General features: G+C 41.2%; 1 protein-coding gene across 7 annotated transcripts in view; it reads right to left on the bottom strand.

Moving 5' to 3' along the window:
• Positions 1-13,966, bottom strand: part of PEAK1 (pseudopodium enriched atypical kinase 1) — a 328,704-nt gene that overhangs the window by 16,628 nt on the left and 298,110 nt on the right. The window contains exon 9 of one of the 7 annotated variants that reach the window (XM_078079053.1): positions 12,691-13,781. The exons of the other annotated variants lie outside the window; for them this stretch is intronic. Within the exon in view, the coding sequence (XP_077935179.1) occupies positions 13,740-13,781 (42 nt within the window). The 3' untranslated portion in view covers positions 12,691-13,739. Of the gene's footprint in view, positions 1-12,690; positions 13,782-13,966 lie in introns of those variants that run through there. 7 annotated transcript variants of the gene reach the window in all.

The following is a 13,966-nucleotide window of genomic DNA, read 5'->3' on the forward strand; positions in this document are numbered from 1 at the left end:
AACTACCAGCAGCCAGCCCCCCGGCTTCCACCCACCAGGTGTGCTCTCTGATCAGGGCCTCTCTTCACCCCTCATCTGCCTGAGGAATTTCTAGTTACTCTTTCAAAGCCATTATCATGTGTCAGTTCTGTCAAAGAGAGAAAGCACTGAATACCCTAAACCTCCTTTCTGTGTTTCTTGTATACATCTCTGTTATTACAGACAGCACACTTTTTGGGTCTGAAGACCGGATATTTGTATCAGTAGGGCCTACCACAGAGCAAGGCACATTGTGCAATACGTCTGTACAACATACTGAGAAAGGCTACATCTGATCTGGTGTAGCCACAGGGTTATTTACTCAGAGCAGCTAGAATATGTGAACAGCTTTTATGAAACAGATGGAAGTTGGCACGGTGATGGGGAGGGGGCAATGGGAGACTAATCTGAGAAATGAACACTCATGACCTGACGACGCAAATGAGTAAAATCTGAACGATGAGGGCTGTCCGCTGAGTCCAGGCTGCCCTAGAGGCTTGGTGGTTTTGCACTGCACAAACCTACACAAAATGACAATGTTCTTCAACATTCCATTCAATTTCCTCTCCTTTTCCCCAAAGAAAACAATAATTACAAAATACAGGACTCTTCAAAAATATTCCACATTTGTCTTTTATTTTTCCATTGATGGGCTCAGTCAGCCTAGTACGCCTTCAGTCTACTTCCACTTTATCAGCAGGAAACCTCACTTCCATCTCACATTACACATTTTACAGTGCCTCAGTGAACCTTAAGTGAGATGGATATTGTAGGGAATGAATTATAGAGGGTCAAAAGTGAGAAACACTGAAGATCACATACACCATCCATCTGCACCATTTTGTCACATTACACAAAAGCACATCTGCAAACGGGAGAAAGCATAGAATGAAAACCTGCAAATGTGAAACAGATATCCAGTACAACCTTGGTACAACCTTGCTCTAATAATACAGGCTGATCACTCCTTGACCTCAATTCCTTGATCGACCTAGGAGTATTGCTTTGCTTGCTGCTACAGAGCCAAGACCCACACACACTCAATGCTGTTACAAACATATTAAAAATGGATTAAGTATTTAATATATAAATGCCATCTGGGCCCCAGGTACTCAGAACTCCATGCTACAGGAATCTGCTATGAGCTCTGTCAGGTAGGCCAGGTAATTTATAGCTTGAATTGCTGCAAAAATGTTCACATGCCCAAGAAACCCATTTTGGAGTCTAGAGAGAAATTCAAAAAGGCAACTGTATAAGATTTTACTATTTCATTTGTAGCTTGTACCCACTAAATCTTTTCATGCTCTCACTCAGCATGTGGATCAAAAGAAAATCACTTGTGTTTCTGAGCTAGTAATTGGGGTTGACAGAATGACACCCAGGATGTTCACATTAGAGAAACTGAGGTACAGCGCAGTTCAATAACCATCTCAGACACAGATTAGGAGTTCAATTAATTTGAATCCCAATTTATAATTCCCAACTGTTTTCTCACCTTATTCACGAGAGCCATGGCTTCTTTTCCCACTAGACTATTCATTTTGATTCCAGATTTACATGAGTACCCAAACCCCTTCCTTCCTAAACCAATTCCCAGTTGACACTCTTAGGAACTTCTGTCTGCATTCAGCCCTGAAATGAAGTGGACACTGACCTATGATGGCTACGAGTATGTACAGTTGGGTGCTGAACAATGGCTGTCTGTGAAGTTTCAATATTGGAACATATTTGTACTGAATTATGAAAGTGGAAGTGGTTTTCCCTCTATAGCTTTTTCCTTATTACTAAGCCAGTAATTAATTGCCTGTGTCGATAGTCTGAACTAGTTGTAAACTCCTACCAATCAGTTATTCCTGTTAATGCTTTTTCATTTAGTGTCTTGCTTTATCAGCATCCACCCAAATGAGATGAACAAAGACTCTGGAGTCAAATACAATAAAAGATGGTGGTGTCCACAGTTCACCTCTACTTACTACAAGCTTTTAACAAGATACTTGCATAGGTGGAAGAAGGAAACAGCCCACTGTTGTAACAGGGAAGTGCACATCTTCACCAAGCTCTGTGAACTCTTTCCTTGAGAACAAAGACCTGGACTCCTTCAAAAAGAGAAGATATGTACTACCCCAAATTTGGAACTCTTGAAAAAGTAAGGCAGAAATTTCTACTTTTTGCTTATGTGAGATTTTTATAATCTTCCCCACAGTAATTTCATCCAAATTTCTTATGTGGTCTCACATAGCAACATTTATTATAAAATGATCTCATAAAAGCAGTGATAAAGAATGTCCCATTGAGACTGAGCCATAACTTTACCAACTGGCCACTCTGCTTATCAGCAAACGTCATTTGTCCATTCAGGGACAAGACTGAGGCATGGCAGGGCTAGTCCACTACTCAGGTATGAGATAATAGGACAGGTTCCATGTAGGAGGCAAGAGGCAGCCCACCATGAAGCTGGTGACCCTTTGCAAAAGTAATTATTCTTCTCTGGCCTCAGTTTCCTCCTGTGTATGATGATGAATGATGAATGCTGGCCCTTCTGAAGTTGTCTTGAGTCTACTTTGGGGTTTATGTGTTTGGTCAGTGGCTACCCAGATTCTTTGAAAGGAGGAAAAAACAAGGTAGATTTTATTTAGAACAGGGAAGTTTCAAGTGCATGCTTAAATCTGTGTTAAGTTTTATTTAGAGAGCAGGGAAGTTAAGGGCTGGAGGCCAGCCAATATGCAGCCCACAGAGACAGGTTTGATCTGCTGGGTGGTGGCTCCCCAAGTGATGATGAGAGGATAAAAGGAGACATGAATGAGACAGAAATAGAAGTTGAAGGTTAAATATTGTCTGGGCATCAATTTGGCCCTTCCTTCACCAAAACACTTACAAAAGTAGGCTGTGCTCACTGCCTCCACAGCCTTCCTGTTCCATATACTCTCTAACTGGCTGCAGCTGGTATCTGCTCCCATTATTACCAAGATTGCATTTTCCTGAGGTTTACTAGAGATTGAACTCCTGCCTTTTTCTTATTCTGTTCAAGCTTTCTGCAATCCTGCACTCTCTGATCTGTGGGTCCTTGCCCTCTGCTATGTCTTTTCCAATGTTTCTGCTTTGGGTCACTTAGATGAGTAGGCCTTTTCCTGATTTTGTAGACTCTCCACTATAATCACATACATTTCCAGTTTGAACTAAATCAAGTCTATGAGAAGATTGGGTAACCATATTTCTAGTCTTGATCTCCCTTTTGAGTACCAAACCTACATTTTTATCTGGCTATGGGTTTCTCTAGAATTGGCTATCCTATGGGCATGCTCCACAGAAAGCTCATCTTTCTGGCTTTTCTGATTCATATTTCATTTAATGGCATCACCATCCTCCTGGGGTGGTCTCTCATCCTATATCCAGCCTCTCACCAGACATGGTCTACCACCTGTTTCAGCTCTTTTACCACTTGCCCCTTCTTTCCCATTGTTCAGGGGCTCAATATTATTTACCTGGACTACTGCAATAGCATTATGACTGGTTTCCCTTCTGGACCCTTCCATCATAGTTTTCTTCCAAAATCATTTCACCACAGTTTTCTTCCAAAATCATTGATCTTATGTTATCCCTCTCTTTAAAAATCCTTAGTCGTTTCCCATAAAACACAAACTAAAGTCTAACTTCTTGAATTCATCATTCAAAGCTCTAAATGTGGTCCCAGATCTTTCCATAGCCAAATTTTTCAGTATTCTCTCCATGCACTGCATTCACCACAAACAGTGTGAAGTCCTGAGATAGTGTTAACAATGACTTCTTTCATTGTTTAGTTGTCATCCATCTTTACATTTCCACATACCACTCTGAACCTTCATTATAATCTGTCTTGTTTAAGAGTTATTTATGCCTTTGTCTCCCCCATCCCCCCACTGGAATATAAGCTCCCCTTGAGGGTGAGGTTTTGTCTTATTCACATGTATTTCTGTAAACCCACACAAATATCACAATTTTTTAAACAGTAAATGTTTGCCAAAAGGTCAAGAAATATTTACTGAATGCCTATTATGTACATGGTACTATTCTGGATAGTATATACTGCTATCTGATGCTAAATATATTAGATTAACACTGTAACAAGGATATAAGCATTAATAAACTATGGTCCCTGCCACTGGGAAGCTCAAGTGTCACAGAGGGGAGGGGAGGCATGTGATTTTAATTGTATAATAGTACTGTTGTAGAATCGTACAACTGTAGCATGATAGTGCAGTGATAGAGAAATCCACTAAGTATAGAATGGGTACCCAGAGAGGAGCTGTCAACATGTTCTCAGAACATCAGAGAAGAAAATTCACAGAGCTGGATTCTTTAAGAAAACAGGAGCCCTCTAGGTACATGAGAAGAGAGTGGAGGAATAAATAGGTACCATTTACTGAATGCTTTCTTTGTGCCAAATGATGCTCTGAGCACTATATACATCACTATGTACATATTGACTCCTGTGATTTTTCACAATGGCTTTAAGAAGAATGATGGATTTTCTCCATTTTACAGATAAAGATACTGGGCTTAGAAAAGGTGTAGGAACCACCCGGGGTGCTTGCTAACAATGCAGTTTCCCAGGCCTCACTGATTCCGATTCTGTGGGTATGGGATGTGGCAGAGGAAGGTACATACCTAATGAGGACCCCTCCTCAGGTGATACTGAAATAGGTCACCTGTACATGACAGTGCTCTTCCCAGAAGTGCAGTCCAGAGAGTGGAACCAGTGTGTGCAAGGCTGGGTAGCATGAAATAGGAGCTATTTATAATTTGTGCTAGAGGATGAAACTATAGGGATCAATAACTAAGGATACCTGCCCTCAAGAAGCTCAGTGTCAAATGATCTAAAATCTCCAATTCATTGTTTTTTTTAATTGAAAAAACAGTCAAAATCACCTATAATTACTACTACTCTAACATAGGCATTAATTGCATATTACCATTTTGTAGGTGAATTTTTTAAAAAGTTATGATCATACTATTTGGTATTCTGCTATTTTCATGTGATATTTTACAAAAAAATGTTTTCCACAATTTTATATGGTCTTCATAATTACTATTTAATGGCCACAAACATTCCATTGGACATTACCATAATTTATTAAATTTTTCCTTAATATCAGACACTCAGTTTGTTACCAATTTTTGGCAGTGCTAAAATTCTTGAGGATGTTAGCATTTAGTAGTTTTCTCTCATAATTTTAAGGAAAAACGTTTACATCTTTGAAGTAATGAGAAAGAAAGCATGTAAGTGCAGAACCTATCTAAATACACTCATCAGACCAGTACCTAATATTAAAGAATAATGAGTGATCTAAAAAAATGTTGAGCAGTAATTTTCCATTATTGGAAAGGAGTTTCAGCACATAAACACATGTGCATTATAACAATCTTACTATGAGGTAGGTAGAGAAGTTAGTATCCATTCATGTGAAAACCAAGAGATTACATGGCTTACTTGGGGATACACAGAGATTGATTCAGAATTTGGACCCATGTCAGCTTACTCCAAATCAACTCTTCTTTATTATGTGTTGTGATGTCTTTTAGTTTAAGACCAATACAACTACTAAAGCTATTCACATTGAATGAAAACCAGAATAAAGCTATGGACTGAATTGTGTCCTCCCTACATTTATATGTTGAAGCCCTAACCCCTAATGTGCTGTACTCTTTCCCTTGCTCTCACCTCCCCCCGCATTAGACACAGCAAGAAGGCAGCTGTATACAAGCCAGGAGGAGAGTCCTCCAGTCTCCAGAACTGGGAGAAAAGACATTTCTGCTGTCTAGCCATCTGGTCAGTCCACGGTGTTTTGTTATGGCAGCCTGAACTGACTAAGATTTGGTCCTGAGAAGTGGAGTACTACTGTAACAAATACCCACAAATGTAGAAGCAGCTTTGGAATTGGGTAGAAGCTGGAAGAGTTTTGAGATCCATGATAGAAAAAGCTTAGATAATCATGAACAGACTATTGCGAAATATGAACATTATGGGTGATTCTGGTGACGAATCAGACAGAAATGAGGAACATGTTATTAGAAACTGGAGAAACGATAAAAAACAAATGGCAAAGAACTTGGCTAAACTGTTCTAGTATTTTATGGAAGGCAGAACTTGTTAGCAATGAAACTGTATATTTGGCAGAGAGATTTCTAAGCAAAGTGGTGAAGGAGCAGCTTGTTTCTTTCTAACTGCTTATAGTATAAATGCAAAAGGGGAGAGAGAAATTGAAGAAGGAATTGTTAAGCAAAAAGGAACCAAGACTTGAAGATCTGGAAAATTCTCAGCCTATCCATACTGCAATAAACAAGAAAGCTAGTTCTAAAAAGAATACTAAAGGCGTGGTTGAACCATTTGTCTAAAGAGATCAGGGGTGTGACTCATGGACTTAATCAGTCATCTCAGGAGAAGCCAGAAATAGAAAGAGGATTCTCCCAGCAAAGACACTGCCAGTTTGAGCTAAAGAGAAAGCAGGATGGAATGAAGGAAAGCTGTTGGACTTTTTGGATTCTACAGGACTGGTCCACAGAGCTATGCAGCTGTGCAAGTGCACTATTCTTTAAGGAAAGGGAAGAATGACCCTGAAGGTATTTCAGAGATAGTCAGGGCTAATTACTCCCATCACAAACCTAAGAGACGAGGCTGTTTCCTCCTGGGTTTCAAAGGGTAGGCCTGTCTCTCCAGATTTGGAAAGCCAGGATGACCAGTACCTCAGTGGTAGGCTACCCTAGCAGAGAGCCATGTGGATGGCGCCTCACAGAGGGCAGTGTGGGTGGGGCTCTTACCAAGAGCCAAAGGAGCAGGGTGTTTAGCAGAGCCATGGGAGCGATGCTGCCACCCCAGTGGGCCTGGAGGGTACAGTGCTGAATCAAAGAGGATTATTTGTGAGCCTTCATATCTAATGGAATTTGCCTTGCTAGGTTTTGGACTTGCTTGGGATCCATCACCACTTCTTTCCTTCTGAATTCTCCCTTTTAGAATGGGATTGTCTATCCTACTGCACCATTGCATTTTTTTAATTGAAATATAATTAACATAGTGTTATATTAGTTTCAGGTGTACAATATAATGATTCAACAATTCTATGTATTACTCAGTGCTCATCAATATACTCTCAATTCCCCTCACCTATTTCACCCATCCCTCCATCCAGGTCCCCCCTGCAACCACCAGTTTATTCACTGTATTTAAGATGGTTTTTTTTTTTTTTTGTCTTTTTATCATCTGTTCATTTGTTTTGATTTTAAATTCCACATATGAGTGAAATCGTTATGGTATTTGTCTTTCTCTGTCTGACTTATTTCACTTAGCATTATACCCTCTAGGTCCATCCATGTTTTACAAATGTCAAGATCTCATTCTTTTCTAGGCTGAGTAATATTCCATTGTGTATATATACATCTTCTTTATCCATTCATCTATTGATAGACATCTGGGCTGCTTCCATATCTTGGCTATTGTGAATAATGCTGCAATAAACATAGGGGTACACAGATCTTTTCAAATTAGTGTTTTTATTTTCTTTGGCCACCACTGTATTTTGGAAGCACATAATTGTCTAGTTTCATAGGGTCACGGCTTAGAGAGGAAATCTGCCTCAGGATGAATCAGACCCTGAGTTATACCCATATCTGATTTAGATGATATTTAGATGAGACTTTGGACTTTAGAGTTGATGCTGGAATGATTTAAGACCTTTGGGCCTATTGGGATGAACTGAATATATTTTGCATGTGATAAGAACATGAATTTGGGGGGGTAAGGGGCAGAATGCTATAGACTGAATTCTGAGTCTTGAAAATTCATATGTTGAAGTGCTAACTCCTGAGATATTGTGATTTATAAGAGAAAGTCAAATATATATTTCTCAAATATATTTAGTCTTCATTCATGGTTCCTGACTCACAGCAACCCAAACCCTTGGAATTTCATAAGTACTGAGAGTGACAAAGGTGTCTCTTGTTATGTTAATAAGGTGACTTTTGGACCCCACTTAGGGATGGGGGCTGGTTGCCAGGGGAACCAACCATGCACACGATTGAAGCGTTGGAATTTGCAGTCCCACCCGGACCTCCAAACTCCTCAGGAGAGGGAGAGTGGCTGGAAGTTGAATCAATAGCCAATCACCAATGATTTAATCAACCATGACTATGTAATGAAGCCTCCACAAACCCCCAAAAGGATAGAGTTTGAAGAGCTTCCAAGTTAGTGAACAGATGAAGATTTGGGAAGTACGGTGCACATGGAAGTTCTGTGCCCTTTCTCCATACCTTGCTCTATGCATCTCCTCTATCTGGCTGTTCTTAAGTTATATCCTTTTCTAATAAGCTGGTGATCTAGTAAGTAAGATGCTTCTCTGTGAGCTGATCTAGCAAATTATTTGAACCCAAGGAGGGCGTTGTGGGAACCTCTGATTTATAGCCTGTTGGTCAGAAGCACAGGTAACAACCTGCGCTTATGACTGGTGTCTGATGTTTGTGGAGGGGGACAGGTAGATTGAACCCTTGACCTGTGAGATATGGTGCCATCTCCAGGTAGATAAGTTGAATTGAGTTGAATTGTAGGACACCCTTTTGGTGTCCAAGAATTGCTTGGTGCTGTGTGGGAAGTATGCCCCCCCCTCCACATTGGAAATTGAGTCTTGGAACACATGGAAGGCACAATTGGACCATATTTGGAGATAGGGCCTACAAAGAGGTAATTAAGGTGAAATGGTCATAAGGGAGGGGCCCTGATATGGATTAGTATCCTTATAAGAAGAGACACCAGACAGCCTCCATCCCCCCTTGGCCATGTTAAAGACATGGTGAGAAGGCAACCATCTGCAAGCTAGAAAGAGAGTTCTCACTAGAAATTATATCAGCCAGAACCTTTATCTTGGACTTTCTGGTCTTCAGAACTGTGACAAAATTAATTTCTATTGTTTAAGCCACCCGGTCTATGGTATTTTGTTATAGCAGCCTGAGCAAACTAAGACAACACCCAAAGTAACGATCTTAGTACTCTATCACTGCAGTAGACTTGGCATTTAAGGGGGCAGTATCCTTTGGCTTTCAAATTGCTAAATTCTAGCACTGATTTCCTTTTGCAACATTTTAAAGACCTTTTAGTCTCTTCAAGAGACAATCACACCTGTTAGCCTACTCTAAATTCCATTAGTATGGGAAGGGATATTTTAAGAAGACAAACTTGTTTGTGTGGGCCAACTGCTGTTCTCTTCTGCTTACATCTGCAAAAGTAGGGTTCACAGTGTCTAAGGTTGTACAATCAATTGGGTACTTCTAGAAACACCCAGAGGGTCTTCAAAGAGATATTTATATTCACCATTTAGTGTAAAACATCCTTTCCCAAACCTGCCAACAACTCCCAGTATATAACCACTCGCCACCTGTTCTTTGGAGATTGCTTCTGCATCATTACAAGCAAAGAAATCAATACTAGACCATTGATTTGGGAAAGAGACAAGATTGCACAGCAATAATACATAAAGTTAGTCAAGCCCTACTTCTCAATTGTTCTGAAAGAACAGACAGTTCAATGCCCCATTCTGAAATAGGTACTCATCCTGCATTGGCAATAAAGGCCCAAGATAGATGAGGCACCATAACCCCAATTGACTTAACAGCTCTTGAGTGCTACAGAGAATCTCAAAATGCCTTTTTAGACTCAACAGTAATGTATTAACTAGAATCCAGCTCCCCTCTCTGCAGTCTATCCCTCAGTTTAATTTAAAAAGTGTGGGCCGGGGCCCAGTGTCACTCTGCCAGCGCCACCAGTTAAGTGGTGTGGGTGCTGCAACCGCAGAGAGGAGTTGAAGGTCTGGTCCAAATATGTATTCTGTCATGATAGGTAAAGCCAACTGTTTACCTTATCCATTAATTTACTAAGACACCATCTGTCTTTCTAAGCCAAATTAACATGTAAAAGTCATTTAGATATGTTAATTGGTTTTGAACCAGGAAATAGATTCAATAAAAAGGGACTATGGGCATGAAGAACATTACCTGTTTACCTAGAACTTCGTGTTTTTAAAGACTCACATGCATTAGATCCCTTGATCCTAACCCCAATCCTACAGATTATCACTGTAAACATCTTAAAGAGGAGGAAATTAAGGCTCTTAAAGTAACCTAGGGAAGACACTATTGGAGAGTGAAAGGAGTGAACACTCATCAGGGATTTTTTTTTTAAAGATTTATTTATTTATTTGAGAGAAAAAGGGAGAGTGAGCACGAGAGAGAGAGCAAGCACCAGAAGGAGGAGAGGCAGAGGGAGAGGGAGAAGCAGACTCCCCGCTGAGCAGGGAGCCGGACATGGGACTCGATCCTAGGACCCTGAGATCATGACCTGAGCCAAAGGAAGACACTTAACCAACTGAGTCACTCAGGAGCCCCTTATCCGGGATGTTTTATCCTCCTTTAGCCAAACAGCCCCAAAGATCGGTACCATTATTACCTCTTTTAATGCTAAGGAAATTGAGACTCAGAGTAGCAACTTGTGACAAAGCTACTAAGGAGCAGAGCCAGGACTTGAACCCAGATCTTTTGGACTTCAAAGTCCATTCTTTATTGGGTTTCAGTTTACGATAGCAAGGTAGGAAGATCCATGGACACACTGAGTCTACAGCCACATATGGAATAATTTCCTTTTAAGAAAATCCAAAGGCTGGGGTGCCTGGGTGGCTCAGTTGGTGAAGCGTCTGCCTTCGGCTCAGGTCATGATCTCAGGGTGCTGGGAATCAAGTCCCACATCCAGCTCCCTGCCCAGCGGGGTGTCTGTTTCTCCCTCTGCCCCTCCCCACCACTGCTCATGCTTGCTCTCTCTCTCAAATAAATAAATAAAAAATCTTAAAAAAAGAAATCCAAAGGCTAGCTGAGTGATGACTACACACTGGGCAAACAAGAAGAAAACCACATTGACATGGGTAGGAGAGAATCGGACACAATCTTGCCATAACCTCCACCCCTGGTGCAGCATCCCATAACAGGGAGGGAACTCAAAACCTGGAGCTTCTCCCTGAGGAGTGAAGGGTTTAAATCCTACATCAGGTATCCCAACCTTTAAGACATACACTTGAGAGACAAGTCTCCAAAACATCTAACTTTGAAACCCAACAGGGCTTGTGTCCTGAGACCCACAAGACTGTAGCAATCTGAGAAACCCCTCTTAAAGAACCTACCTGCTGGGACTTCCCCACCCAAGAGGCAGCCAATTGTGCCTGGACTTAAAGTGAAGGAGGCTCACCTGCTTATATTAAAGCACCGGTGTGAGGGGCAGACATCTAATTTAACATACACATCTAGGAGCCTACTGGAACACTTTCCAGGGACAAAGACTAGCAGGTACCGTCTTTACGCTTTCCCTTTGCCAGGCTCCAGGGCACCAGTATCCCACAGAATGGAACTTTTATGTGTGTCTGGTGGCCTGATTTTTATGGCTGTTGTCTAGGGGACGCCTCTTGATTGCCTGGCTCCGGAGGCCAGGTGAGTTTGTGTTCCTGGTCCCATGGGACTGTAATAATAGGTATCACCCAGAAAAAAGCTTATACCCCTGTCTGACACCCTGAATTTTGTTATTACTATCAGGGGACAGCTCTACATCATCTGGCTCTGGCAGCCAGTGAGGCTTATGCTCATGGGTTCCACAGAACTGTAACCAATGGAGAAAGAGTTCTTAAAAACCTACCACCCCCAGGGCAGAGCAAGGGGTAACAGACCCCAGGAGAGCTTGGTCTTTCTGTGAAGGAGGCCTATTAGCTAACCATGGGGCTGACTATAAACCTTCCAAAAACCTCGAGAGAGGGTGTTATCTTTCCACTTACCCTCTGCCAAGCTCCAGAGTGCCAGGGTCTCCTGGAGGGGAGCTGTACACACATCCGGTGTTCTGGTTTTTGTCTGGTGTCCCAGGTTATATGGTTGCTGCCCAGAAGATGCTCCTAGATCACCTGGCTCTGGTGGCTGGGAGCCTGCTTTCCTGGGTCCCATAGGACTGTGGCAGAGAGACAGTTTCTGGCAGGCTTCCACTCTCAGGGCACTGTACAGAGAGTGGTCTGAGGCACACTCCCTAGTCTTTCTGTGAGGAAGGCCTCTTTGCATGTCCTGGATCATTGGCCTGAGGGGCAGACTTCAGGTTTGGCACATATTTAGTGGCCTAGGGTGCTGCTCTGAAGGAACATAGGCTATGATACCATCTTGGTGCTTTCTCTCTGCTTTGCTCCAGCTCACCAGGATCACACAAGATACCCTTGTCTAGAGCCCTGATGTCTGTAACTGCTTCCCAGAGGATGCCTCCAGATCCGCCTATGCTTACAGTCCCACAGGACTGTATATATTTGCATTTTTAAAAAGCAGATGCCTGAGGGTCTGGCTTCCAGTCAGCCTGAATTTAGGTGTTGAGACTCTCCCCTTTGGGACACTGATAGGTCTTGGCATATTCTCAACTACTGGGAGCTATTAAAAATATAATAGACTGCTTGAACAGGCACAAATTTGAGAGATGACAAAGAGCTGGAGTAGGGTTGAATGACACGGTTCATCTACGTAAGACCACTCCTTTATGGCTGAGAGAGCTGGCTGTATAATCTACTGTATGGAAACAGAGACTCAAGGTAAATGAAAAAACACAAATATGTACCAAATGAAAGAACAAGATAAAACCCCTAAGGAAAAAGCACATTAATGAAATGGAGATAAGTAATTTACCTGATAAAGAGTTCAAAGTAATGCTCATAAAGATGTTCACTGAACTGGGGAGAAAAATGGATGAACACAGAGAGATGGAAAATATAAGAAAGTACCACACGAAAGCCACAGAGCTGAAGAATACAATAACTGAATTGAAAAATACACTATAGGGGTTCTGGGGCACCTGGGTGGCTCAGTTCGTTAAGTGTCTGACTTTGGCTTGGGTCATGATCTCGGGGTCCTGGGATTGAGCCCCATGTCGGGCTCCCCACTTGCAGGGAGTCTACTTGTCCCTCTCCCTCTCTCCTGCTCGTACTCTCTCCCTCTCAAATAAATAAAATCTTAAAAAAAAAAAAAAGAAAGAAAAATACACTATAGGAGTTCAATAGCAGACTAGATGAAGCAAAAGAAAGGATCAGTCAACTCAAAGATGAGGTAGGGGAATTCACTGAATCAGAGCAGCAGAAACAAACAAAAAAGAAAGAAGTGCAGACAGCTTAAGGGATGTAGAGAACAACATCAAATGGACAACGTTCGCATCATAGGGCTCCTAGAAAAAGAAAAGAGAGAGAAAGGGACAGAAATCTTATTTGAAGAAATAATGGCTGAAAATTTTCCTAACCTGGGGAAATAAACAGACATCCAGATCCAGGAAGCCCGGAGAGTTCCAAATAAGAGGAACTCTAAATTAGAGACCCACACCAAGGCACATTATAATTAAAATGTCAAAAGTTAAAGACAAGGAGGAAATATTAAAAACAGCAAGAGAAAGACAACTTGTTATATACAAGGGAACCCCCCATAAGACTCTCAATAGATTTTTCAGCAGAAACTTTGCAAGCTAGAAGGGAGTGGTACTATATATTCAAAGTGCTAAAAAAGACCACATGCACAAACAAACCCACAAAAAACACAAAGAAAACAAAAACAACTTCCAACCAAGAATACTCTACCTAGCAAAGTTATCATTCAGAAGTGAAGGAGAAAGAGTTTTTCAGACAAGCAAAAGCTAAATGAGTTCACCACTACTAAACTGGCCTTACAAGAAATGTCAAAGGAACTTCTTTAAGCTGAAAAAAAAAAAAAAAGCACTAATTAGTAACAAGAACACATATTAAAGAATAAATATCACTGGAAAGGTAAACATATAGTAAAGTGAGTGGATCAATCATTTATAAAGCTAGTATAAAGACTGAAAGACAAAACTAGTAAAAATAACTATGATTACAACAATTAGTTAAGGGATACACAAAAT

The sequence above is a fragment of the Halichoerus grypus genome, chromosome 8 (assembly GCF_964656455.1).
Source record: "Halichoerus grypus chromosome 8, mHalGry1.hap1.1, whole genome shotgun sequence".
Lineage (NCBI taxonomy): Eukaryota > Metazoa > Chordata > Mammalia > Carnivora > Phocidae > Halichoerus > Halichoerus grypus.